General features: G+C 42.6%; 1 protein-coding gene across 2 annotated transcripts in view; it reads right to left on the bottom strand.

The window, feature by feature from the left end:
* Positions 1-26,635, bottom strand: part of Snx24 (sorting nexin 24) — a 160,717-nt gene that overhangs the window by 53,823 nt on the left and 80,259 nt on the right. For both annotated transcript variants that reach the window (XM_031365689.1, XM_031365690.1), the window contains exons 2-3: positions 15,858-15,941; positions 2,709-2,813 (exon numbers count right to left, since the gene is read on the bottom strand). In XM_031365689.1, coding sequence (XP_031221549.1) covers positions 2,709-2,813; positions 15,858-15,941 — 189 coding nt within the window. The remainder of the gene's footprint in view (positions 1-2,708; positions 2,814-15,857; positions 15,942-26,635) is intronic.

Below are 26,635 nucleotides of genomic sequence, written 5' to 3'. Positions count from 1 at the left end.
AACTTGGCAAACTGCAATATTGATCACTCTAAAGTCTTGTTTCATACCTGCTTACATGTTTATATAAAACTATCAAGGGCAGAAAGTTTTTCCTAATTTAGAAAATCATCAGTGTATATAAGAGCCCATATTGGGCAATAGGAAAATAAAATCCCAGCCCGGCCCAGTCCAGCCCATTAACAAATGTTCTTGGGAAGGAGACACAGTTTCAGAGCCCGTTAGAACTCAGCCTCTCATGTCTAACTAAAACAGCAGCCTGGGCTAACTCAGGTAATGTTTGAGGCTGCAATCATCGGCGCCTCGCTGACCTACAGAGGAAGAGAGGGTGTATTTGCCTTGACTTTTTCAAGAGACAGATTGCCACAGGGTGACTTTGAACTTGTCTGACAGGCAGCAGATGAGCTGGAGTAGATAGGTAGTCTAGGCCCTATGGCCTTGGGAGCATGGCTTAGAGGCAGCAGTCCTTGGTCAGGCCATGAGCCGGGTCAGTACTGAACTATGAAGCTCAGGTTGAGCTGGATCTGCAGGGATGGTGTCTGTTAAGATGGTAGCTGCTCTCTGGAGTTAGGTCGGCAGTGGGAGAAACAGGAACACTATCTCCTTCATCAAAAAACATAAAAAGACCAAGAAGCAAGAGCTGGGCGCAGCCGAGGTTTCGCTCTTGGCTTCTGCCCACAGCCCTTTCTGCCTAACTCCCATTGCCAAGGGAGAAGAAAAGGCCCTCACTGAAGTCCTCTGGGCCTTCAGGTCACTGAGTGACAACAAAATGAATCCGAAACACATGGCAGGAAGCAACCTTGGCCCTCAACGGCAGTTTCAAGCCCTGTTTCTGAGAATAGAAAATTCTAAGCTCTTGGTGGCGCACGCCTTTAATCCCAGCACTTGGGAGGCAGAGGCAGGTGGATTTCTGAGTTCGAGGCCAGCCTGGTCTACAGAGTGAGTTCCAGGACAGCTAGGGCTACACAGAGAAACCCTGTCTTGAAAAGCCAAAAAAAAAAAAAAAAAAAAAACTAAAAAAACTAAGCTCAATTTGAGCGTCGCCGTAAGCTCCCCTTGTGCTAGATGATTTTATCCACTTATTTACACATGAAGCACAAACCACTTAAAATGTTTACGCTGAGGAGTAATGGAAGTCATGTGTCAAATGCAATCGAGGGAGGCGGTGATGGGGGATAAAGCCCTCTTCAGAGCCGAAGCCTGGAGATATACAATATCTGTGGAAAATCTGGCCTACAAATGAAAGCGTGCTGTTTACCTATCCCTTCTAATTACAGGCAACATGCATTCTCCCCGCTGCATACAACTTCTTAGGTTTTTTTCTCTGGGTCTTTGGTTTGCTGTGTGCTCTGAAGTGTTCCCTGAAGCTATGCAATCCTGATAGCTCCGTGCACAGACTCTCAGAGAAGGCCACACACATTCCTGGGATTTGAGATTCCCAGTTTCCTTTGGGCTCTCACTCCCAGAGAGACATAATGAAGAATCCTTACACCAAGTCCCACAGACCGAGGGCAAAATCCCATTAGCAGCACCCTCCTCGGAACTCCTGCGGCTTCTTCCCAGTCCTCTTTGAACAGGGTAAAGAGGAGGGCCCAGGAGAAGGGTGGGAACTGATATCTGGACTCTTCTCTTCCACTATCACTGGGCATCAGCCACCAGAGACTGACTCAACCCAGTCATCCATCAGAGGCTTCATAGCACCTAGCTTCTCTTCCATGCAAGATCCATCCCGTGGTTAATGATGCTTGAAGACGGGGGTTGCAAGGACAATGAAGAAAGAACATGGTGTGCTGCCAGTTTCTCTCATAAGAAGGACCAGTCTTCCGAACTATCACATGAACTTTGGCCCTTTTGTCCTGGTTTAGTTCTTGAGGTAGGGTCTCCAGGTACAGGCCTGGCTGGCCTTGAATTTCTGATTTTCCTGCCCAAGCCTCCAAAGCACTGGGATGCCCCAGCGTATTTGTATCCTTCCTTCTGAGGTAGGATTTCTTTCCTCACCCAGCTGTGCTCACTCCATGGATCACTTCTCACGTGGGGCTAAATGCAGAGCATGTCTGTCTGTCTCTGCACCTGCCCTGCCCTTCTATGCACTTAATGAGGATGTCGTGGAATGGTCCCCTGAGACTTCAGGGTTTTGTAATGTTCAGAGAAGTGGACAGTGTCTTCTCCTCTCCTTTGTCTTCTGTGTCACTTGTGAGAGGAGACTTGCATCTCATCTCAGGTCTGCCCATCCTGAGAGGTGACAGTAAAGAGCTCCCTGATGCACTCCGTCTGGATTTGGCACTTTCTCGGGAGCAACTTCTACAGAGCTTTGGTAGGGTTTTAGACTCGTGTTAGCCTACACCATTGAAAAGCTATTTTCTCCCATGACTCCAACTAGCGCCCAAACATCTAAAACCCAGGGGTTGAGAAAACAGAATTATCTTATCTAAAACAAAGTAATTTGCACAGCTGAATTTAAAAAAAACAGACAGACCACTTCAACAGCATTCCTCCAATGATACTAAATTTGCACTCGCCCAATGCATAAGGAACAGAATCCAATAGAAGCTAAATGAACCAACTGATAGCCATGCTTGTAAGAGTAAACGGCCTATGTGTCAGAATGTCCTGTTGGTCAGCGTTTGGCGTCACACGCTTGCAAATGGAGCTAGCAGAGTGAGCCACACTGATTAAGGATCTGTTACACTGAGGATCGAAACACCCCTTACCTGTAAATACGTTTCCAGGCCTTGCCGCCTTTGTTCCAAGACTTTGGGGACCCAGTTCCTGACGTGTTTAGAAGGGATTTCTGGAGTCTTTATACACTTCTTAAGCTTCCAAGAAAGAAGGGAAAACACATTTGTCAATTGTAAGGAAATCATTTGGAGGAAAGAAAAACAAGGAAAGTAAACCACAGCTAAAACGTGTTGAAAAAGTTTTTCAAATATTTCTTTTACCTAGGTATCCTGATTTCTCAGGCTTCAAGACAAATGGGCTTCATGTTTGGTAGTTGTTACGATGTACGCATTTCAGATTTAAATGTTTTTTTTTTCCAGAAAAATTAAAAGATGAGAACTTGAGTTGAAACAAAAGTAATGAAAGATAATTTCAACAATCAATTTATTTCATAGCAAAATTAACACAAGTTTTTAATTTAGTTTTCTAACTAGATTAAGAACCAGATGGAGAGGTTCTTGACAACACAGTCTAGCAGGTCAGTGGTGGCACACATCTTTAATTCCAGCACTTGGGAGGCAGAGGCCAGCAGATTTCTGAGTTCAAGCCCAGCCTGGTCTAAAGAGTGAGTTCTAGGACAGCCAGGGCTACACAGAGAAACCCTGTCTCGAAAAACCAAAAAAAAGAAAGAAAGAAAAAAAACATAGTCTAATCCTTCCAACAATCTAGAAAAGCACCAGCAACCTCTACTTGTGCAACTGAAGGGCAGTTCTGAGTTAGGACTTCTAACCAGTCCTTTTAAGAGCAACATTAAAAAAATTAAAAAAAAAAAATGTCTCAGTCATTAAGAGCACTGGCTGCTCTTCCAGGGGACCAGGGTTTGATTCCCAGCTCCCATATGGTAGCACACAACCATCTGGAACCCCAATTCCAGGGTTCTGAATACCTCCTTCTGACCTCTTCCAACATCAGAAACACACACATACACAGACATACATGAAGGCAAAACACGCAAACACATAAAATAAAATCTTATTTTTTCAAAAAGCTATTCACAGTTAGAGCTGCTTTGTTATATAAAATGACATCTGACTTCAAGAAGTACCAAGTCCTAAATCCTAGGAAGGTTTCCATATCCAGCAAAAGGGTTTTTTTTTTTTTTTTTTTTTACAGTTTGGTGAAATTATTGATTTAATAACAGAGAGATTGTTCTAGGTTATCTGGGTAGGTTCAAAGCAATGATGAGGACCTTATAAGAGGGCAGAGGTTAGAGGTCAGAGGCTAAAAATATGAGGCACGGTGGCACATGCCTATAATCTCAGCACTTAGTAGGCTAACTCAGAAAGATGACAATTTAGAGGGTATTCTGGGCTAACAAAGAGACTCCGTGTCAAGGCAGAAATGTAATTCAGCAGCATGTAGTTGGCTTAGTATATACAGTCCCTTAGGTTTAATCTCCAGAACCTAAAAATATAAAAGTAAATAAATTTTGTCATAAAAAGAAAAACCCTCAATAGGTGGCTAGAAGCCAATAAATAAATAAATAAATAAATAAATAAATAAATAAATAAATCTACCCGTGACCGCTAGAGCTTTGAATGCATCTGCTCAGGGCTTCTAGAGCCTGCGATGAAGCTGCCCAGGGCCTCTAAAAGGGCTGCAGCTGTGCTGACCACCTCAATTTTAGTCTACTGACATTGATTTTGGACTCTGGGACCTCAAGCAGGATAAGAGAATAAATCTGTGCTGCTTTAAGCTACTAAATGCATAGTACTTTTTCATAAGTAACCTCTACGAATGGAATTAACCCCAATGTCCTAACTTAAATCATGAAGACATACTTAGAAGCCCCCTTTACCAAACATATGGAAAGAACATTTTCTAATTCATTAGAATGAGGAAATTCAGATCAAACCTGCAAAGACACAACAAAATTCCTTTGCACATTTAAGAAAATAATCACCAGGGACCACTCTTAAGTTGAATCCTCCTGGACACTAAGATAAAGAAGCATTTCAAACAGCAGCCCTTCAGGCTCCGGCCATTGGGCTGAGCCCACATGTGCCTCCTCCTCCCTCTATACAGACACAAGTACTTGCAAACCCCAATCTGCCCTTTCTGACTAACAGAATTTTAGGCAGGAGGCACAGCCTCCTGAATGTAGCTGCTTGAAGAATTGTAAGCCTGGTTGGAGCCTGGAGCCGCTGGAGACCCCAGAGGTTCTACAGAGAAGATAGCACCCACATGGTAGCACACAACCAATTCCAGGGTTCTGGACACCTTTTTCTGACCTCTTCCATCACCAGGAACATACATATACACAGACACACATGCAGGCAAAATTGGATACATCTTAGGATTTGTTCGAGTATATTATTCTTTTGCCAGTTAGAGAAAAGAAGTTCATTATTTCTCAATCTTTTGGCTAAGATCAAATGTAAAGAAAGGAGTTCCTAAGACATCAAAGGTCCTGGAAGTTACCTATGTAACAGCCACCAGGCCCCCCCCTCCATGGTCCCTGGCACTAGGAACAGACCTGCCCTCAACTGGACACCAACTGTCTTAGGGTTCTTTTGCTGTGATGAAACACCATAACCAAAAACCACTTGGGGAGGGAAGGGTTTATTTCTTCTCACAGCTGGGGAGGGGAGGGTTTATTTCTTCTCACAGCTGGGGAGGGGAGGGTTTATTTCTTCTCACAGCTTGCAGGTAGGGAAGTAAGGGTAGGAACCGAGAGACCGTAACTGATGCAGCAACCATGTAAGGATACTGCTTACTGGTTTGTTCCCCATGGATTGCTCAGCCTGCTTTCTTACATCATCCAGGACTACTTGCCCAGGAGTGTCACTACCCACAGTAAGATGGGCCCTCCAATATCAATCATCAACTCTAAAAATTGCCCTACAGTCTTGACTACAGGCCAATCCATGGAGGTATTTTCTCAATTAAGATTCCTTCTTCCCAGATGACCCTAGATTCTGCCATGTTCAGAGTGCTGGAAATTGGCAGTGGGGTGGGATGGCAGGAAGAAGGCCTGGATGAGGAGACAGTGTCTGAGGGATGGCCTGAATCCTATTTGAAGGAAGCCAGGTGGGCAGCCCAAGGGACACTATTACTGCAGACACAGTAACAGAAAGGAAGGGTCAGGCCTTTGATGATCAAAGCCAGCCAGAAGAGATGGACTCTTAGTGCACCGTATACTTCAGTGCCTTGGGGGGGGGGGGAGTCACAGTAGGAATTTAGATATTATTTGAAATGAGAGGTATACTGATGATTTCAACAAAAGAGGGAGGAACATGGTGGGTGTAATGAAATAGAGGTGGAACTGACAGACCAATTCAAAGTGCTTGACGAAACCTAGGCGAGAGAGGATGGTCTTGACTGTGGGGGCTGGCGGTGGATGTGGGCAGCTGTGGGAACTGTGGGTGTGCAAAGTGTATTTGGTCATCATGGCTCTAGGCAGACACTCAGATTGGGACCTCCCCTGGCAGCTGTTCTGATGAACTAACTGCCTGTCATTTAGTGAGCAGTGTCATCATGTCAGGTTTGAGCTCAGCGGCTGTTTTAGAAGAGAGTTTTCTAGAGGAACGGAACTGACAGGATGTCTATGGCTGTGGTCCAGCTCACCACCAATGGAAATCCAAGAATCCGTTTGCTGTTCAGCACATGGGGCTGGATGTCTCAGCTGTCTTCAGTATGTACTGGAATCCCAAAGAAGTAGGTTCTAATGTCAGGGAAGGAATAAACTTGCCACTGAGAGTGAGGGCAAGCAGGCAAAGAGCAAGCTGTCCCTTCTTCTATGCCCTTTTATAAGCTGCCATCAAAAAGGTGTGGCCCAGATTTAAGACTAATCTTCCTACCTCAAAAGATCCAGATCAAAGATGGGTCTTCCCACCTTCAAATGACTTAATTTAAAAAAAAAAAAAAAAAAAAAGTCCTCATAGGTGTGCTCAGTCAATTGGGTATTAGTGAATTCCAGATGTGATCAAGATGATCAAGAACGGACATCACAATGCCCAACTGCTTAGTTATTCCCCAAATCTATAATTCCTGAGTGCTACAGGATTCAACTCCTGGTGTGGGGTGAATGAGGAACACACTTTCCTACCTCCACCCCCCGCTATGTGTGACTCCACCCTGCTTGTCAGTAGGTGAGAAGAGAAGGGAGCTCAGGAAAGGGAGGGGCAGCTCCTTCCTTTCATTTTTCTGCTCTTTTTACTTACATGACCAATGCAGTGGATGGAGCCAGAGCAAACACCTTTGACCATGAAGCACCAGCTGGGTAGTGTTGGGGATGGTAAAATAACAGAAGCCTGGTCACCTCCAAGCAAGAACAACAGAATCCCATCTGCTACTGTCACCTCTGTCTTGCATTTATCACATACCTGTTAGCTGAATTTAATCCCCTCGGATAATGGAAAATGCCATGCAGAGTTCAACATATTAAACCTACAATTCTTGAGTTCCTAAGTTCCCTTATCATGACTGTGGTCATGTGACACAGTTGTTCATTAAAACACAGTATAAGTCTACTGGGTAGAACTGCTTTCCTGGAAAGACGGTAGGATTTGTTTCTGACAGAAGTGTGAAGCAATGCCTGGAGTGACAGCAGCTGTAATCAGAAAAATTAAAGTCACAGCTTTATGACAAGTACCGAGGCTCAAGAAAAACTAAAGTCGCAGCTGCCCAACAACAGAAGCTGGGGCTTGCTCCATCCCTGGGACTGGTGGCCTTTAGGTTTCCTAAGGACAACACTAAATTTCTTACTTGCTCAAGAAAGCTAGTCATATGTGTACCTCCTTAGACACTCCTAATAGGAAGGAACTGCTGAGGTTGGAGAGTTTAGGCTAGAGATGGCTCTAGGTGTCCACGGGAAGACAATGTATAAGAAAGTATACAGAATTCTGCAAACCCAGAAGTCTGAACACTGTGTAGAAAGTGTCTGGAGACATAGAATTAAGTCAAACCATATTGAGAGTCGAGTCCCAACACAGCAAAGGGGCAGTGGTGGGTAGAGGCACAAACTGGCCTCCTGGTGTTTACAGCCCACCTAGCCTCTGCTTGGGAGTGGGCAGGAGTTGAGACTGCAGTGGGATGCACATTTCCATGGTTACCTGTCTGTACATCTTGGGCTTAGCACACTGCTGGCTTTGAAGAAGTGGCTAAGACTTTGAATGACCTCTAGCAGCTAAGAACCATCTCTGGTTAACAGTCAGTGATACAAGGCATCACTCCCATTGATGCAGGTAGAAGTCTGCCTGAGTGAGCGTAGATGCATGTTTAAACCTAGCTGTAGGGATGAAGCAGAGCTCTGACACTGGATCCATGGAGACTCTATGTAACAACTGTTCTTTGAAAGTTAAGCATTTGGGCTGGTGAGATGGTTCAGTGGGTAAGACCACTGACTGCTCTTCCGAAGGTCCTGAGTTCAAATCCCAGCAACAACATGGTGGCTCACAACCACCCATAATGAGATCTGTCGCCCTCTTCTGGTGTGCCTGAAGACAGCTACAGTGTACTTATTTATAATAATCTTTGGGCCAGAGAAGTCAGGGACTGAGTGAGGAGGGGTCTACTGGAGCGACCTGAGATCCTAAAAGTCAATTCCTAACAACGAGATGAAGGCTCACAACTATCTGTACTGCTACAGTGTACACTCATATACATAAAATAAATAAATAAATCTTTTAAAAAAAAGAAAGTTAAGTGTTTGTGTCTGTGATGATTATTATGCTGTAACAGAAAACTGGGAGGGCCGACTCTGAAGGGCAAGCAGGAAGTGAGGATGAGGTAAAAAACTACCACACAGGAGGGTTTCCAAAGGCAACAAAGGGAGGCAAGACAGCTACGGAAGCTTTACAACCCAACTTCGATCCCCACAAAAGCTCCACCATCGGTCTCCTCTCCTCTTCTTTTCTTTGTGTCTTGATGAAACAGCACTGAAAATATTGTCCCTTTTGTTTACATGAGGGCACTGAGAGAGCTGATCATCGCAGAGACTGTGTCCATGACATATTTGGAGGTGAGCAGGAATTTAGATGAGAGACAAACCCAAGACAATATGTTTCTATCAGGGCTCAGCTGCTTGCAAGATAAATATTCCTTGTCCACTTCATCTGATGATTAACTGTCCTGCTACGCAGCACCCAGGCAAAAGGACCTTTCTGATGTGTATAGATAATCGCTCATGCTCACACACACACACACACACACACACACACACACACACACACACACACACACACACACACATGTTCAGTGTGTGATTACTCCTTTTCCCTTTTTTATGGTTGGAACTTACTGAGAACTTACTCCAGACAGACAAGACCCACTAGCACATGATGTGGATAGAAAAACAATTTTCTACAGAGAAGACTAGAAATACTTTTAGCAAGGACAAAAAAAAAAAAAAGAAAAAAAAGAAAAAAAAAAGAAAAAAATGGAAATAAAATCATCTAAAGGAATAGGGACATTGGGAGGGCAAAAGATACCCTTCTTGTATACACACTGTCACCCCGGTTTTATCAGGGTTCTTCCAGGGGTGGAACATGGGTGCTATTCTCTCGGTTTGATCCCATATAGCAGTTTTTGGTTCATCTGAAATGTGTACTTCATTAAATTAAATAGAAGAGAATGTAATATTTGACTCAATCCCAAAGGCGGCAATAACAAAAGATGAAGATAGTTAATCTGAAAATGAACCAGCCCCATATTTCACTGAAAATGTTGTGAATAAAAGGGTGGGCTGGAACTGACAGAAAACAGCTGGGGAGACATGAGGATAAAATATACTCAAAGTCTGCAGTGAGGGCAAGAGTTTCTTGTCAGCCATGAGATCTGGGGTCTAGAAAAGCACAGCTCTTGACATGGCCATGAAAAGAGATGAAGTACTTGGCTAGGGTAGGGGTGACTGGAGCACGGCTGGGCCCTTCACGTGCTTAAAGGTTCACCTATCACAAGAGCCTGTGCCCAAGCTGCAGGAGACAATAGGATGGAGTCTTGTTTTGTTTGTGCGGGGAATTTGTCATCCCCTACCTCATTCTAGTGCAGTAGAAGCTAAAGAGGAACTGGGATTAGAGGGGCATGGGGCCACATTCCAATAACATAAACCACCACACCAGAACACATATGATGTTCTCCAATGTCCCATAAATCAGATTATTAACCTTGCAGAAAATACAAAGGATAACACATGGTGTGTGTGCATGTGTGTGTGTGTGTGTGTGTGTGTGTGTGTGTGTGTGTGTGTGTGTATGTGTGTTGGGCTTGGGGTAGGGGAGGAACTGTAGCATGTGGGAGACCATGAGCTTTCCCACACCCTGGGATATACAACACAGCAAGCTCAAAGCCAGCTGGAGATGCAGGAGCTTTGCATTAGAATGTAATTTTGATTGTTCAGGTAGAGTTGTCTATGGTAAATAGAACAGGAGTTTCCAGAAAGAATAGAAAACAGGCAGCTGGCATTGAAGACCTTGAATGCCCTGCTTTGTTTTTAACACACCACACCGGCTGGCAAATGGATGAGCATTCAGCCTGGCAAAGTCAGGGAAATGCGGACCACCACAGGCCATGCTGGGGTGTGGCTTACATGAACGTTCCTTAGGAGAAAAAGGATTGGCCAGTAGATGGCTGGAAGTGAACATGATGATGGTGCCTTCAAAGACATCTGAGAATCTCTAATTTCCAGAGCCTGCGAGTTGTATTCCTATATAACAGAAAGGGGCTTTACAGACAGGGTTTTAATTAAGGATCTTGATATGGGGTTGCTATCACGGATTATTATTGGGATGAGCCCAATGTTAACCTTAAAGAGAAGAGAGAATTATTAAGGCCTGTGATGGTTTGCACAAGCTTGGCCCAGGGAGTGGCACTGTTTGGAGGTGTGGCCTTGTTAGAGTAGGTGTGGCCTTGTGGGAGGAAGTATATAACTATGGGCATGGCTTTAAGACCTTCCTCCTGGGGCTGGTGAGATGGCTCAGCAGTTAAGAGCACTGACTGTTCTTCTGAAGGTCCTGAGTTCAAATCCCAGCAACCACATGGTGGCTCATAACCATCTGTAATGAGATCTGACACCCTCTTCTGGTGTGTACTTACATATAATAAATAAATAAATCTTAAAAAAAAAAAAAGACCTTCCTCCTAACCAGGTGGGAGCCAGTCTTCTTCTAGAGGCCTTCAGATGAAGATTTAGAACTCTCAGCTCCCACTGCACCATGCCTGCCTGGATGCTCCCATGTTCCCATCTTGATGATAATGGACTGAACCTCTGAATCTGTAGGCCAACCCCAATGAAATGTTGTCCTTATAAGAACTGCCTTGGTCATTGGTATCTGTTCACAGCAGAAAAACCCTAACTAAGACAAAATCAGAGAGAGGAATGTGACAATAGATGTCATGAGGAAGGCAGAAGCAGTAAAGGAGGTGACTTCCAGCTTGGAAGATGGAAGGTGGCCATGAGAAATGTACGGGGCAGCTGCTGGGAGCTACCAAGGGCAGAAAAGGGACTCTCCTACAGGAATGCAGCCCTGTCCACCCGCTTAGCACAAGATTATAAATGTGCTGTGTTTTAAGTTGCCATTTTTGTTTTTTGTTACAACAGCATTAGGAAACTAAAGCAAGGTTTGAGAGCACTGGCCTAGAGAGTCAGTCTGCGACATGGTAGACAGTTCAAGTCCACATCAGACAGAACGAGAGAAAAGCCTTGAAATGCAGGCATAGGCAAACTGAAGACAAGTAAGAAAATGGAAGAGTGGAGACACAATGTAAAGCAGCAGCTCTCCAGACTGGCATGGGCCAGGGACGTACAAGCGAACGCCAAGTGGGATGCATTGCAGGAACGTGAAAGAGTTGACAGCACTTAGCAGCATTCTGGAAAATTCAGGTAAGAGAAAGGTCAGAAGGGCTTTCAGAATTCAGAACCTCGAGCTGCTCAGTGCTAAGCCTTGTGGCTGTGTGTGTGTGTGTGTGCACTTGTGTGTGTGCATATGCATGTGTGTGTGTGTATGTGTGTGTGTGTGTGTGTGTGTGTGTGTGTGTGTGTGTAGGGCTGTATCTGAGTGACGTCCTCAAAACTGTAATTCACAGGAGGAACTTCAAACCATATCAAGCATCCTTCCGGGGAACTCGATTGAGATGCAGATTACTAGGCTCCATTACACACACAGCCTGATTCAGTGTGAGTGGTGCAAGGTATCTTCACTTTGGTCTTTACAGGTAAAAGAACACAGAATCAAATACTTTTAGCGCAGCTCCAGAAGAAATGACAAAGCTCAACGGGTGGCCAGGAGTGATGGTGGATGCCTAGGATCCCAGCTTAGATCCCATTCTCGAAAGCATGAGGCAGGAGGATCATGAGTCTGAGGTCAGAATGAGCTGCACAGTGAGACCATCTCAAAATGAGATGTTTAAGAGCAGGAGATGTAGCTCAGTGGCAGGGTGTTTACATGCTAGGGTAGCCCGTAAGTAAGCCTTGGGCTCTACCCTCCGCACAAGACAAACACAGGGACAGGGAGAACCTGAAAGGATAAAAATTGATATTTAAAAGAAAGTAAGAACAGAAAATTTATTGTTATTATTACATGTACACCCAAACTAAAACAAAGATAGACTCCATGGGCCCGGAGAGATGGCTCAGCGAGTAAGGGTTTGTGTTGCTTTTCCTGAAGCCCCAGCTTCTCCTAGCACACATGTCAGGTGGCTCATACCTACCTAGAACTCCAGCTCCAGGAATCTGATGCCCACTGTGGCCTCCACAGGCACCCCCACACATGGGACATGCACTCGGGTACATAAGTACAACCACATAAGTAATTATCATAACCAAAATCAAAGGGGTTTGGTGAAAAATACTTTCAGCAAATGGGCAGTATTTAATAACAGCCACACAAACTAGTGAACCCCGAGGTCCTAGTAAATGAGAAAGCACAGAAATAAAATTTAAAGAAAAGAGAAGAAGAGAAAAGTAGAGAAGAAAAGAAAGGTACCTAAATAAATTCAAAAATCATTACTTTGTGCAAGGGAAGATGTGTGCTCCCTAAGTAGACAATGTTCAGAGGGATAATGTCCAAAGCAGATAAGTTGCCGTGAGCCTTATACAGCTCCACTTGCTTTGGTAATATACGGCAGGAGATTAAAAAAAAAAAAAAAGATACCCACATCCTTTGATGGAGAATTGTTCCTTTTGGCAACATAGCTTGCTATGCAGGATTTGTTTTTTAAAATCCAAGGAAGAGAACAGAGATTATGTTAGAACACTAGCCCAGCCAGGGTGAGCAGACAACAGTGGGCCCTTCCTCTTGGCCTGGTTCAAACTAGCCAGAGGATTTAGCTTAATGGAGAGGTGTGCCTCATGCCTGTGATTCCAGTGCTTGGTAGGCTGAGGCTGGAGGATCACAGTAAGTTCAAAGCTAGCCTGGGCTATATAATAAATTTGAGAAGAAAATAATGAATATACAGGGGGAAAAATGTAACTAGGAATGGATCTCGGTGGTAGAGTACTTCCAGCAGACAAAGGTCCAGGTCGGGTACCAACAACCCCTTCATTACCACCAAAACGAGAAAAGCAGAGAAAACTAATTCTGATTTGCACAAAGAGGGAAAGAAATTCTGAGAAAGGTTTAAAACTATACCCCTAACACTAACTAGACAAACTCAAACAGCTTCTTCCTCAGAATTATTGAGAACGATCGTGTGTCTGCAGGCCACGACAAAGAGCGACGAATCCATCACGGTAAAAGAGCAACGAGCCCATTTGCTACACTGCAGTCAGCTTACGTGCAATGCTCAAACGCTTCCATCGAGAGAGGAGAATACAAAAGACAAGAAAAACCAAGACAGGTGTGGAGCCAGCTGTGTCATTAAACTGCGATGATAATCAAATGTTTCAAGAAAATGTGATGGCAGATGATGGTGTGAGTACAGTTAGAGGGAAGCATTTTAGTAAACGGTCATATGGGAATCCCGGGGAGGATAAGGCTGCCCGGGCTGCCCGGTGGGGCGCGGGTTGGAAAAGCCTGAACGAGGTGCCCTGTTGATTCTTCGCTGCTATGCTAAGGTGCTTCTGAGCGGTGTGATGGTTAAGATTACAGACCGATGTGAACTTTTATATCTCACTGCTATTATGTTTGCCTTCCCACCAATTCTAGCACAGCAGTGGCTGTCCCCTCTCTAAGTGCATAAAGTCAGACAGCACACTCCAACAGCCTTCCCGTCCCCAAAGTCCTACGACAGAGATTTGAGAATTACTCCTCTATTTACTCTAACAAGCTTCATTATGAAAAACTGGATACAGTTACTAATGGAATTGCAGAAGTTGACAGAATAAGTCCTAGAAAGTACAGGATTTTTTTGTTGTTGTTTTTTATTTTATATTTTATTTTATTTTATTTGACAATGCCTGATTGTGGAGGAGAAAGGAAAGGAATTCCCCTAGAGCAGTAAGTGAGCAAGCCAGCCTGCACTCAAGCAGGGCTGACCCATGGACAGGGCCAGCCTAATTGGCAGGCACCCTGCTGTGTCTCTTACGGAGTTGGTCCTATGGTCTCTGGAAAACGCAGCTGTGCTGTGTTGGTCATAGAGTACCTCATGCTGACCTAGTACTTTAGGAAGGCTCTTGCACCTGACAAGCTGCCCAGGCCTGATTGTCTGGGAGAAGCCTCACAGGGATGGGGAGAAACCTGGTCTCCACCTTCCTTCCATAGCCAGACACCTAACGGAATTTGTTTGCTCTTAAAAAAAAAAAAAAAAAAAGACAGAAGCCCAGGAGAAAGATAGAGACCCACATTTTATGTGTTTCTTTCTTGAGATCCCCCGAGCAGGTGCTTTTTAAAAACAGTCTCCTGTCGGCAACACCTGATAGAAATCGGTAGGCGCTTGCATGGTTTCTCTGGGAGGAAACCTGAACTTGATGAAATTCTAACTGGAGAAATAAATTGATTTAATTAAACTGTTTGCTGCCTTAACAGAAAAGCTTGGAACACCTCTAAAAAGAAAGGAGGAAGTGGGCCTGAAGGTACCCAGCCCCCTGAAGGAGGGGCAGAGGGGTATCTGTGAGTTCAAAGTCAGCCAGGGTTACAGAGTGAGCCCCCCTCCACCCCGTCTAAAATTAAACAAACAAAACAGGAAAACAGGCTTGCTAATCTTTCAGTAATATCCTGTTAAGGTTTAGACTTAATTCTCTATTCTTTGACTAAAGTGGGAAAACTTATAAAAAAAATGGTAAAACGCCTTTGAATACAGATTATATATTTTAATGCAGCGATTATGTCCCAGAAAACTTATGTAGGCATTAAAAAACATAAAATTAAAACTCTCCTAACTTAATACATTTTTAGCTTCTTGCCCAACTATCTAATTAGAGCATCCATGAATGTATTTCACACATGTTTCATACATGTGTACATACATGCATATAAACATATATGACGCACTCCTAGACACAGATATGTGAAAGAAGAAAGATGAGCCTGAATAAACTAACTCATCATCTGTGACTTTCTTCCAGGATGTCTCATAGCTATTTAATACTATTATGAAATTTTTAGGATGAAAATAATTTATAAGCCATAAAAAATTAAGGCTGGGCTTGAGTTTTGTTTTGTTTTTAATTATTCGTTTTCAATTCATTAGTGACCATTTCTCCCTGAAAGTCGGTTGCTTCTTCTGCATTTGTTTCTTTAATATACAACTTTGAAATGCACCCCAGAGCTAAGGCATCAATCACTCTGGTGCAGTCGCTCTTCACATGCAGAGGACAGCGGTGGGCTGGGATCCCCATTTCCATGTGCTCCATATGAGCACACATGCATACATACACGACCTTGTCTAGGTACACAACATTTTAAATTGAATTTAATAAATCTCTTCCTGTAGAACGATGTCTTGCGTTTCTTCTCTTTTTCTAAAGAGCATTATAATACATTTCTTGGACAGAAGAGGGTGGATTACTCACTGCAAACCTTTGATATTTAATGCAGTGTCCTGCAAACAGCATACTGCCTCAGATTTGAATATGTATGCAATTGTAACGGGAAATCCACTTATTAAAAAAACACAAACACAATGGTTGAACAATCTATTTTAAAACAGTGAATGCCACCATAAAGAAACTATATACACAGTAGACAGTAATGCTCTGAGGGTCACAGAACAGTCTTAACAGTATAGCACAGGCCACACAGAGAAAGGATGACACCAAAGGTTACCTTTTTGTGTAAGGCATGGAATTCGCTGTACCGTTTCTCGACAAAATGTTTTCTTCCATTCATTAGCACTTCTATTTTAAACACCTAAGGAAAAAATTAAAGAGATTAATTCTGCTAGTTCAAAACCCTCCAACTGTCGATGTGGCAAGTTTGCGACTGTGATATATTCCATCCCTTTAATTACAGAAGCCGATTGTCCCCAAACCCAGAAGGCTCAGGAGACCCCGACCCAACAGCACTGATTAATGAGCCCTCCAACCAAATGCTCACCCACTAACTGCGGCATTCCCCAAGACTGTGTCTACAGATAGGAAAAGTTCCATGCTCTCAAATGCTAATTCGGTTTTTTTTTTGTTTTTTTTTTTAAATTCAGAGAATATCTTTCCCATGAAATGACTACATCAAAAGACTATAATGGTACAGATCTGAGGGCTCGACCACACGGCCCCCTGTCTGGGTAGTTTGAGGAAGGCACTGTGTCATCTGAGACAATCATGCAAACAACGGTACATTTTAGGTTAATTTCTTCCTAACCTGCATATTCATCTCCAGTCTCAGCTGGGCCTAGCTTGCTGTTTGCAAAACAGGGCAAAGGCAGGGAGGGCTCATTTTCCCTGCATGATGTGCGTGACAGCTAGTGCTCCCACTTCCAGAAGGTTGAAAGGCCGGACGCAGAGGTGCTCTGGGCTCACTAATTAGTAGGCACTACCATGACATTTTCTTGATTCTTGGGTCAGTGGGTCAAGACTGGGAGTGGGGATGAGAAGCATTGTGAGTTGCTCATGAAAACACAAGGCCCAGGTCCAGGAGTGCGGAGAGCCTGGCAGGAAAGGAAAAGAGCTCGTGCTATTCCAGAGTCTGAAAGTCTGAAATGCCAAGATGAGAGAACATTGCCAAGCTTAAGTTCCAGTTTTAGCCAACCCTTTGAAAACAAAGGATAAGGGACAGCCCAGAGTAAAACAAACAAAAAGAAAAACAAGAAGACCATACTGTAATCCAAAATATATGTACTCATGTTTAACATAGGACATGAAAGTTTCTATACTTTTATTATGAAAATAGAGCCCAATAGTGCTATATTCTGCTTTAACTATTTCAAGTCAGACATTATCAATCACTTTTTGTGCATCTTTGAATCATATCTTCTTATACTACAAGACTCAGTTAAAGAAACCTACTTTCTAAAAATTTACAGGAAAAATTTTACCAATTTAATCAATATTTCATATTAACAATTCATTTCTTCAAGAGTTCTTCCTCAATACTTTTCTTTAGTGATTTAAGGAAAATGTTTTCTTCTAAAATATACATATGCTTCAAAGTCTCAGATATACATCTATTACTTATTAGAAAAATATTTTGTTTCCTAGCTCACCAAAGAAAGTGATCCTTCTTCCAAGAGTTTGTCAGAAAGAGAACTAGAAAAACTTTTCCAGAAACAGACGCAAGAGTCAGGCAGCTTCAATTTGGGTCCCTTCTTAGTGTCAAGTCCCTGATTTGATCAAAACAGTATGACAACAATGAAGGTAGTTTCCATCTGCTGAGCTGATAAAACTGCTCCAGGTCTGGTTACTGGGGTTATCTCACAACAATCCCTTCAATTGGTAAGTTTGCTAAAGAATCCATAGGACAGAGCCTTGGTAAGGTCAACCTACAAGGTCACCCTCAGACTGACCCTCCTGAAGGCCATTACTTACTCTAATAAGTAATAGATGTATATCTGAGACTTTGAAGCATATGTTTATTTTAGAAGAAAACATTTTCCTTAAATCACTAAAGAAAAATAAGACATGGGCAGCTAGGAGAAGACTGGCTTCCAGATAGTTAGTATGAGAGTCTTAAAGCCCATGCCCACAGTGACACACAATACATTCCAACTAGGCCACACCTCCTAGTGCCACTCCCTGGGCCAAGCATATACAAACCATCATAGACACATTATGCTCTGGTTGACTCAAGAAATGCTATCCCATCTCCTGCCCCAGATGGTTCTGTCTTCAAGTTCTACAGTAACTCTTCACAAATACTAAGTTTACAATGGAGGCAGAAGGGTGGAAGGGACACCAGAACAAGAGAAGTGTAGACCTGGTGTTAACTCTATTATATTGCCATTGAAAATACATAAAGTACACAGGGCTGCTAAGACTTTTTTCCTTCTGGGTTCCGAGCAAACATTTTGGAAAGGAAGTTGGTTAGCCAGGATGGAGCCAATTCAGGACATTTTTTTTACCATTTCCACTACATAGAAAACCCTTTTCTCATTTTGTGGCCCTGGAAAAGTTCCAGTGTAGAAACTACTTTAGGCTAGCAATGACAACTCAGGACTCAAAGAACAGTGTGTGGAAGGCACCCAGTGTACCTGGCATTCAGCTGTTAATTTAATATATGCCCAAAGGTTTTACAGTATGCCTGGAATTTGTCCTAGGCTCTAGGATTCAGTAATGAAAAGACAAGAGCCTGAGTAATGACTGAGCTGGATGACATATCTGTGCACAAGTGACATGGTGTCCAGCTAGATACACTCAGGCAAGTCAGGCATGGAGCTTGACAAGAATGTTAAACAGTGTGCAGGGAAGATTGCACCCTGAGGATAGAGGCAGGGAAAACTGTACATGAGTTAATATTTTTAAGAAATATAAAAATATGCAACCTGCAAGCCACATAAAATTCAGTTTGATAACCAACTGAAAAGCAGCAGGAAACACAACTTAGGAGAAGAAAAGCCAATGACAGACACTGATTCAGAAAAGACACAGAACTAGGGGACAAAAACATCCATTGGTGCTATTGTTATGAGGAAATGTCTTACTATCAAGATCCTGGGATGAAAAGCTAAGGGTTAAATGAAGAAGCCATAAAAGAAAATCCAAACCATGAGAATTGGGCTTGTAGACAAAATCATCAACATCTTCAATGAAAATTACACTGGATATGATGAATAAGAAACTAGTCATGGAGGAAGAAAAGGTTAATGTTGAGACTCTAGCAATTAAAAACTATCCAGCATGAAACAAACATGAGAGAGGGCGAAAAAGTTATCTTTTATTTCTCTGATGTAATTGTTGTCTCTGAGGCTTACTGTCTCAGTCTGCTAACCTAGGTTTAGTCCTGGAGGCTTCTAGACTCTGTACAGTCTAATCTAGGCCCAATATTCAGCCTCTGAGACTTGCTGCTAAATAAGTTCACCCCATCCTAGTTCGTCCTGAACTCTGGCTGACTGATTCAACTGAGCTGTTCTGGCTTAAAACACTTCTCCAAGCTGACTGATTCAATTTGGCTTCTCTTGGCTTCTGACTGAATTGTTCTGCTTGGCCTCATACTAACTTTGACAATAAATTCTAATCTTCTGGTTTCTTCTTATTCTCTGGCTTGTTCTGTCTTTACTGGTGTCTAACATGTTCTCTCTTCAACCTCCTGGTTCTCTCTTCAAACTCTCCTGGTAAAACTGCCTCTCTTCCTTTTTCTCTTCTTCTGTACTGCTTTCTCATAAGTACTCTCTTTTTTCTCTCTCTTCTCATAAGAGTTTGGCATATCCTATCTGTCCAATCTTTCTCTGATTTGTCACTTTGTCTGCTACTCAATTAGACATCACTATCAAACATGGTGCTTCCTTCTACAAACAAACAAACTTTACCTTTACTGTTTGGGATTAAAGATCTATACTAAGGGCATGTCTATATTCCAGCCTATATTCCAGCCAAAGGCATTAAATGTGTGTGCTAAGGCTGAGCCACAATTAGAAACAACTTTTTTCAGTAAATAACACAATCTTGGGATTCACAGTGTGATCAAATATCTTGCAACAAAGAGGGAAAACAACTAAAAAAATAAAGAAATAGCTGGGTGTGGTTGCTCCTATCTTTAATCTCAGCCATAGGGAGACAGAAGCAGGGGGATCTCTGTGATTTCAAAGCCAGCCTGGTCTACAAAATGAGTCCAGGATGGCCAGGGCTCTGTTACACAAAGAAACCCTGTCTAAAAAAAAAAAAAAAGAAAAAAGAAAAGAAAAAGAAAAAGAAAGAGAGAGAGAGAGAGAGAGAGAGAGAGAGAGAACCATAGGATAACTAAACAGAAAAATGTATCTATAAACCTTAGTCCCTAGAGTAGAAGAGAGATTCAGGCAAAGAAGGTTAGAAAGTAAAGCAAATATATTCAAAGAAATCACTGCTGTTCCCCGCTCCAATTTAATAGAAAATGTAAGTGGATAAATCCAACTCAATGGAGATATACACACACCCTTAGGAAAAGACAGATCAACAAAGGCATCATCATTGTTCAAAGCCACTAGGACACAGAAAATCTGAAATGCAGTAGAGAAAAGACATCACCCAGAAAAAGAAGAAAGATAGAGCAATGTTATTATTATGAATAAATAAGATTTAATGCACATATATGTAATTTATATTTTAAAAGATTTGAGTTGACCATCCATGCAAACCTAATCTAATTCTTTACTCACAGTAAAAACCCATTTAATTCCTACTACCAGTCCTACATGACAGGTACCATTATTCCCAATTTCTAGAGAAGGTAGGAAATAGGGAGATTACACAACTTGGCTGTTCTTTCAAACCACAATTTAACTCCAGAATCTGTCATAGATACAGTATTATAGCAAGTCCTTGGTTGTATTTATGTGTATGGGAGGCCAATGGGCATATAGATATAATTCTCCCAGGAGAAAATTCATGAGAGCAAACAGAACCAAAACAGCCAACACTGATTGGAAAGAGAAAATAGTCAATGTAAAATTGGAAAAATTCCTGATTAAAATCAAAAAACAAAAAACATTGAAAGCCAGAGGAAAACCAAAGATGGAGGAAGTTTGAGTTTCCTGAGTTGAGACCACTGAAAGAATCTGTGGTGGTTTGAATGAGAATGGCCCCCATAAGCTCATATGTTAGAACACTTACTTGGTCACCAGGTGGCAGTGTTTGGGAAGGATTAGGAGGCGTGGCCTAGGTGGGAGGGGAGTGCCACTGGAGGTAGGCTTTGAGGTTTCTAAAGACTCCTGCCATTCTTAGTATGCTCTCAGTCTCATGCTTATGGATCAAGATGTGAGACCTTAGCTGTTCCTGCTGCCATGCCTTTGTTCTACCATCATGGGCTCTAACCTTCTGAAACTGTAACCCCAGTAACGCAGTGCCTTTTGTGTTGTTTGGGTCATGATTTTTTGTTTGTTTCTGTTTCTGTTTTTGTTTTTCTAAACAGAAAGAAACTGAGGCAGTTTGCCAGACCCAGGTAGAAAGATCAGTCAAGAACAGCCACATCTATTCACCTGAATTTTTTTTTATTTTGTTTTGTTTTTAAAGATTTATTTGTTTATTTTTATGTGTATGAGTACACTGTAGTTGTACAGATGGCCATGAGCCATCATGTGGTTGCTGGTAATTGAACTCTGGATGGCCCGTTCGCTCTAGCAAGCTCGCTCTGGTATAATATACTGTAGCTGTCTTCAGACCACCAGAAGAGGGCGTCAGATCTCATTACGGGTGGTTATGAGCCACAGTGTGGTTGCTGGGATCCGAACTCAGGACCTTCGGAAGAGCAGTCAGTGCTCTTACCCACTGAGCCATCTTGCCAGCCCCTGAATTTTGCTTTTAATTACAAAAACAACAAAGTGTTGTTAATATATACATGGCTTGTGTTATTAGCTTGACACACCTGGGAAGAGGGCCCCTCAGTTGAAGAACTGCCTCAGTTGAAGAACTGCCTGAAGATGGCCTTTGAGCATGACTATGGAGGCATTTTCTAAATTGCTGAATAATACAAGGGGACCACTCCACTTTGGGTTGGGGTGCCAAATCTAGGTACCTGGGATGTATAAGAAAGGAGCTTAAGGTCATCTGGAAGCAAGCTAATGAGTAAGTAGCATTTCTCCACAGTCTCGGCCTTGAGTTCTTGGCTTGGCTTGCCTCAATGACAGACTATAACCTGGAAGTCACGTAAACCCTTTCCTCCTCACGCTGCTTTTAGACGTGGTGTTTACTGAGGCAAAAGAGAAGCATGCCAGGACAGGGCACATTTGGGGAAAAAAAGAAGAAACAAAGATCAGGATGCCTAAACATTTTCTCTACCACACCGAGTGGCAGAGTCTACAGAAAGGTTGGTTGAAGATGCCGTCTACGAGTCAGTGTTGATAGTGTGGGTGATTGTTAGCCAAATCTGAGGTGAGGTAAATTTTCAGGCATGTAGGGGCACTCGAGCTTATCATGTATACTTTCAGGATTCTTCTGAAGATACAAATTTAAAAAACACCAAGGAAAAGGTGGAGGGGGCACAAAGTTAGAAGGCTTGACCTTAAAAGAAAATGAGATAAGAATCCTAAAATGAGAATTTTGAAGCTTACAAAGCATTCACATTCAAATAAGAAGTGAGAAGACATTAAGTAGCCCTTAACCAAAACAAAAACAAAACAAAACAAAACCCCAAAAACAAAAACAAAAAAACCAAGGGGGGGGTGATTAATACTAATTCAAAAGTAAGATCCTAGTGACAATACCAAAGATTTTGCCATTCTCTGTCAAGAAAAGAGGAGTATGGACTTCAAATTTAATCGAGGTATGATAGCTCATGTTTATAGTCCAAGCAAACAGGAGGTTTGGGCTACATTATGAGTTTCAAATTAACCTGGGCTACAGAGCGAAACTCTTAAAAATCCCCTACCCTCTTTAAAAAAATACATATATACATATATACATATATACATATATACATATATACAATGGACAGGCTCAAACAGAAAGCAAACTAAATATACATGACTTGGCAGCAATCTTTCCTTGGCATAGTTTGCGCTGAGCGGCACAAACTCAACAATTATGAAGCGATGCTTTCAACTTTGAGCAGGATGGCTCAACAGATTGAGGTGCTTGCTGCACGAGCTTGGTATGGTATTTGATTCCCAGCACCCTTGTAGAAGTGGAAGGAGTGGGTTGACTCCACAATGTAGCTCTCCATGCAATGCGCATGACCAAGGCCGCAAGCGAGTGCAGGTGTGCACACAGACAACACAATAAATTAAAATTTAAAACATGCTTCATCAAACTAAACTCATATTCATGGTGAACGTGGAGTATGCTAAGCTCTAAGCTCATCTTGCAAAGTGCTTGGTTGTCAGCAGAGACCTGGAAATTGAGACAGCAAGAGATGAAGGGGCCATGAGTTCCTGAGAGCTGTGAGGGTTGCACTCTCGAACCCTGGGTCCCTGGACATAGCTAATCTCCCCCCTGCACATATTCTGCTTTCAAACATCATAACAACAATGCCAATTAGGTCAAATGTCTGAAATGTTTCTACAGAGACAGAAGGAAAGATGTTCTTGAGCTTACTGATAGATAGTAGGACTGCGGACTATAGATATGTTCACAACTTCAGGTTTTCAATCTTACACCCTAGTAGTGGTTTTAGCGGCTGCTGTTTGACGGATTATTTGATGATGAAAGTCTTCGTTTTTCTTCTTATTTTCAGCCACATCATCAGTATGACACAAAACCAATCAATCAATTCAGTGAGGGGAAAAACGCAGTCAAAGCCATCAGGTCGTACACATTATTGTCTACATAGTTTTTCATTAGCTTCAATATCTTATGACTTTGCCTCAGATGCTCAATTCAATAGGAATGCTGCTTTGGCTGTGCTAATAAACTGCATTTGTTAAACAATGCCACTCAGAAGAGAGTTGTTCTATGAGCCTTCCCATTCCCCTTCCCAATCGACTCTGAAGGAATGAAAATAAATACATTTTATCTCCACTACTTATTAACTTGCGCAAATCTGCAAACAGTTGTGATACAGTATCTTTACTAATGAAATAAGAATGACTTGAGAATACTCATGCTAGAGAACACATTCATTGGTCTTTGTGTTATGAAATATGTGGCGAGGGGGTACCTGTGGCAGCCCAGAGCCAAGGTACAACCCTAAGAAATTAGGCCATGCAACAGATGTGGTGTAAAGGGGTTTATTGGGGGAGGGGAGAGGAATGAGGACCTGGGAATGGGAATAGAGACAGACAAGTGGACTTGTAGACAGGCAGACAGATGGGAGAGAGTCATGAGGGCAGAGAAAAGGGAGGAGAGGGAGAGAGGGGGCAGAGAAGGAGGAAGAGAAAGAACATAGGGAACAGAGAGAGAGCTGGGGTGGTGGGCAGGTCCTTTTATTTGCCACACACTCCTGGCACACCTGTCGGTGGTAGGTCGTGACATAAGCAGCCGCTGGGTCCCTGAGGGGAGGTCAGTGGAATTGCCTGTATACAATTGGCAAGATGCTTTGCAAGAGAAGGAAAAATTATTGCTAATTATGAAGAGGCAGACAAAGTCCCCAGAAGGAAGCAAAAACAGTTTCTAAGGACTTCTGAAGACAGCCTGTCTCAAGCTGCTGCGTAGGTAGCTGAAACACCCTGCCACACACAGAACCAAGAACTCATCTTCTTACAGACTGCTTAGCTATACACTGTTATCCTCTAACCATGGACCCATGGCTTCTGACGGGAACAAAAAGGACACTTTTTTTTTAGTTGCTCCCAGAACCTGCAGCTTACTTACTCCCTGAACCTTTACACAGCCAACTCCCTACCCTGCTGGACACTGCCTGTTCAGGGAAGGCTAGCTCCTTCACTCCCTAGGTCACACTGACTGGTTGACTCCCGCTGTCCCGACAGCACACAAGTCCCCTTCCAGCTTCCCCGAGGGGCTTGCAGGAGCCCAGGCATCGCTGTCCTTCATGCTTTCTCTAAAAGAAGAGCATCTCACGGCAGCGATATGCCAAGAGTATCACAATCTCAATGAATTATCAGCGATACAGAACACACTCGCGGATGGATAAAACAGACTACATATGCCAAAGACAGTGGAATGTTTCAGAATTTTTTGTTCAGGAAAAATTTTCAAGAGGAACCTATAGCAATGCTTTGAGAAAACATCTGTAATACGGTACCAACTGAAAAAGTCCAAAAAATTTTTTATCTGTGTCATCCTGTTGACAATTATATAAATTGAAAGAGAACCTCAAAATAGGCCTTTGAGTGGTAGGGTTACTGGTGATTTTAATTTTCTCTAAAATGAGGATTTGTACTAGACCGCATCTTATTCCTACTATCGGGAAGTAGGTAATAAAGTTCCTGCCTTTTCATTCTAAAATAACATAAAAGTAGTAAATGACAATCACTCATTAAAGAAACACCTTGGAGACAGGTTCTAGCTATGCAACTAAGGCTGTCCTCAAAATCATAATGCTCCTGCTTCAGCCGTCCAAATGCTGAGGTGTGCATATAACGTCCTACCAGACTTCAATTATGGCTTTCTAATAAAATCATGAATTTAATTATCTACTTATTTTATTTATTATTTATTCATATATTCATATCCACAGATTTTTTTTGTTTGTTTGTTTGTTTGAGACAGGGTTTCTCTGTGTAGCCCTGGCTGTCCTGGAACTCACTCTGTAGACCAGGCTAACCTCGAACTCAGAAATCCGCCTGCCTCTGCCTCCCAAGTGCTGGGATTAAAGGCGTGTACCACCATGCCCGGCTATATCCACAGATATTGACTGAGCTATGGCCAGACACTTTACACCATAACAACAGAGGCAGTAGCTAATACATCACAATAAATTGCTTTGGTTACTAATTTAGTATTTAATTTCTACTATTATCACCATGAAAGCTAAGACTAGAAAGGAAGTACAAAAGAAATAAAAATATGTGAAGAAAAGACCTCCTAGGCTCAATGATCAGCATGACTAACACTGGGAAAATGACATTACTACCCAAATCAATATACAGACTTAATGCAACCTCCACCAAAATCCACAACACTCTTTACAGAACTTCAACAATCCAAAACTTATATGATATCACATAAGACCGAACTAGCCAAAGCAGCAATATCCGATCTCAAACTATACCACAGAGCCATAGTGACAAGAATAGTGTGGTCCTGCCACAGATACAGATATGCAGGCTGACTGAACAGAATAGAGGCCCTAGATATTGACTCACACAGTACAGGCATCTAATTTATCAAAGATGCCAAAGTAACATATATTGGGAAAGATAGAAGCCACTTGGACCAATGGTGCTGGTGAAACTGGATATCTACATCTAGAAGACTGGAACTAAATACACGTCTCTTACTCCAGGTAAAAACCAAGTCAGGGTCTGGAGAAATAGCTCAGGGGTTAAGTGTATATGCTCATCTTCCAGAGGACCATTGCTCAGTTCCCAGCACCCACCCTGAGCAGCTAACCTCCTTTTCAGATCTTGCATTAGTCACCATTGTCTGGATAAAATATGCTTTATCAACATTCTTTCCAAAAAAAAAAAACCCGAATCCTAGGACTCAAAACATTATAATATTAATGGATAGATAGCATACCCCAAATCCACTCTCCAACATAAAACTTCCCAGAGCATCAGTGTAAAAAGTGCCAGCCTCGGAGAGGAAATTCATTTTGCCACAAGTGTGCACAAATGACAGTACTGAAATTATCCCACAATTGAGATTTGTAGTTCAGGACAGTGGTTAAGCTGTAGCTCTGTGTCAGCCTGCCTGGGATACAACTGTGTCGTTCACTGTTTTCTTCTAGTCTCTGCTAATACACTATAATTTGAAGCAATTTTAACCCTCACAGCCTCCAGGGTTCTCATGCACAACCTAGATGGCGCTGGTCACCTAGGCTGGGTTTGAGGATTCAGTGAAATTGTTTATCCAGAGGATGGCCAAGCCGGTCATCAATGGGAGGAGAGGCCCTTGGCCCTGTGAAGGTTCTATGCCCCA

This window comes from Mastomys coucha, unplaced genomic scaffold, assembly GCF_008632895.1.
Source record: "Mastomys coucha isolate ucsf_1 unplaced genomic scaffold, UCSF_Mcou_1 pScaffold13, whole genome shotgun sequence".
Taxonomy (NCBI): Eukaryota; Metazoa; Chordata; class Mammalia; order Rodentia; family Muridae; genus Mastomys; species Mastomys coucha.
The sequence above is the reverse complement of the archived record's forward strand: the minus strand, read 5'-3'. Positions and strand labels throughout refer to the sequence as shown.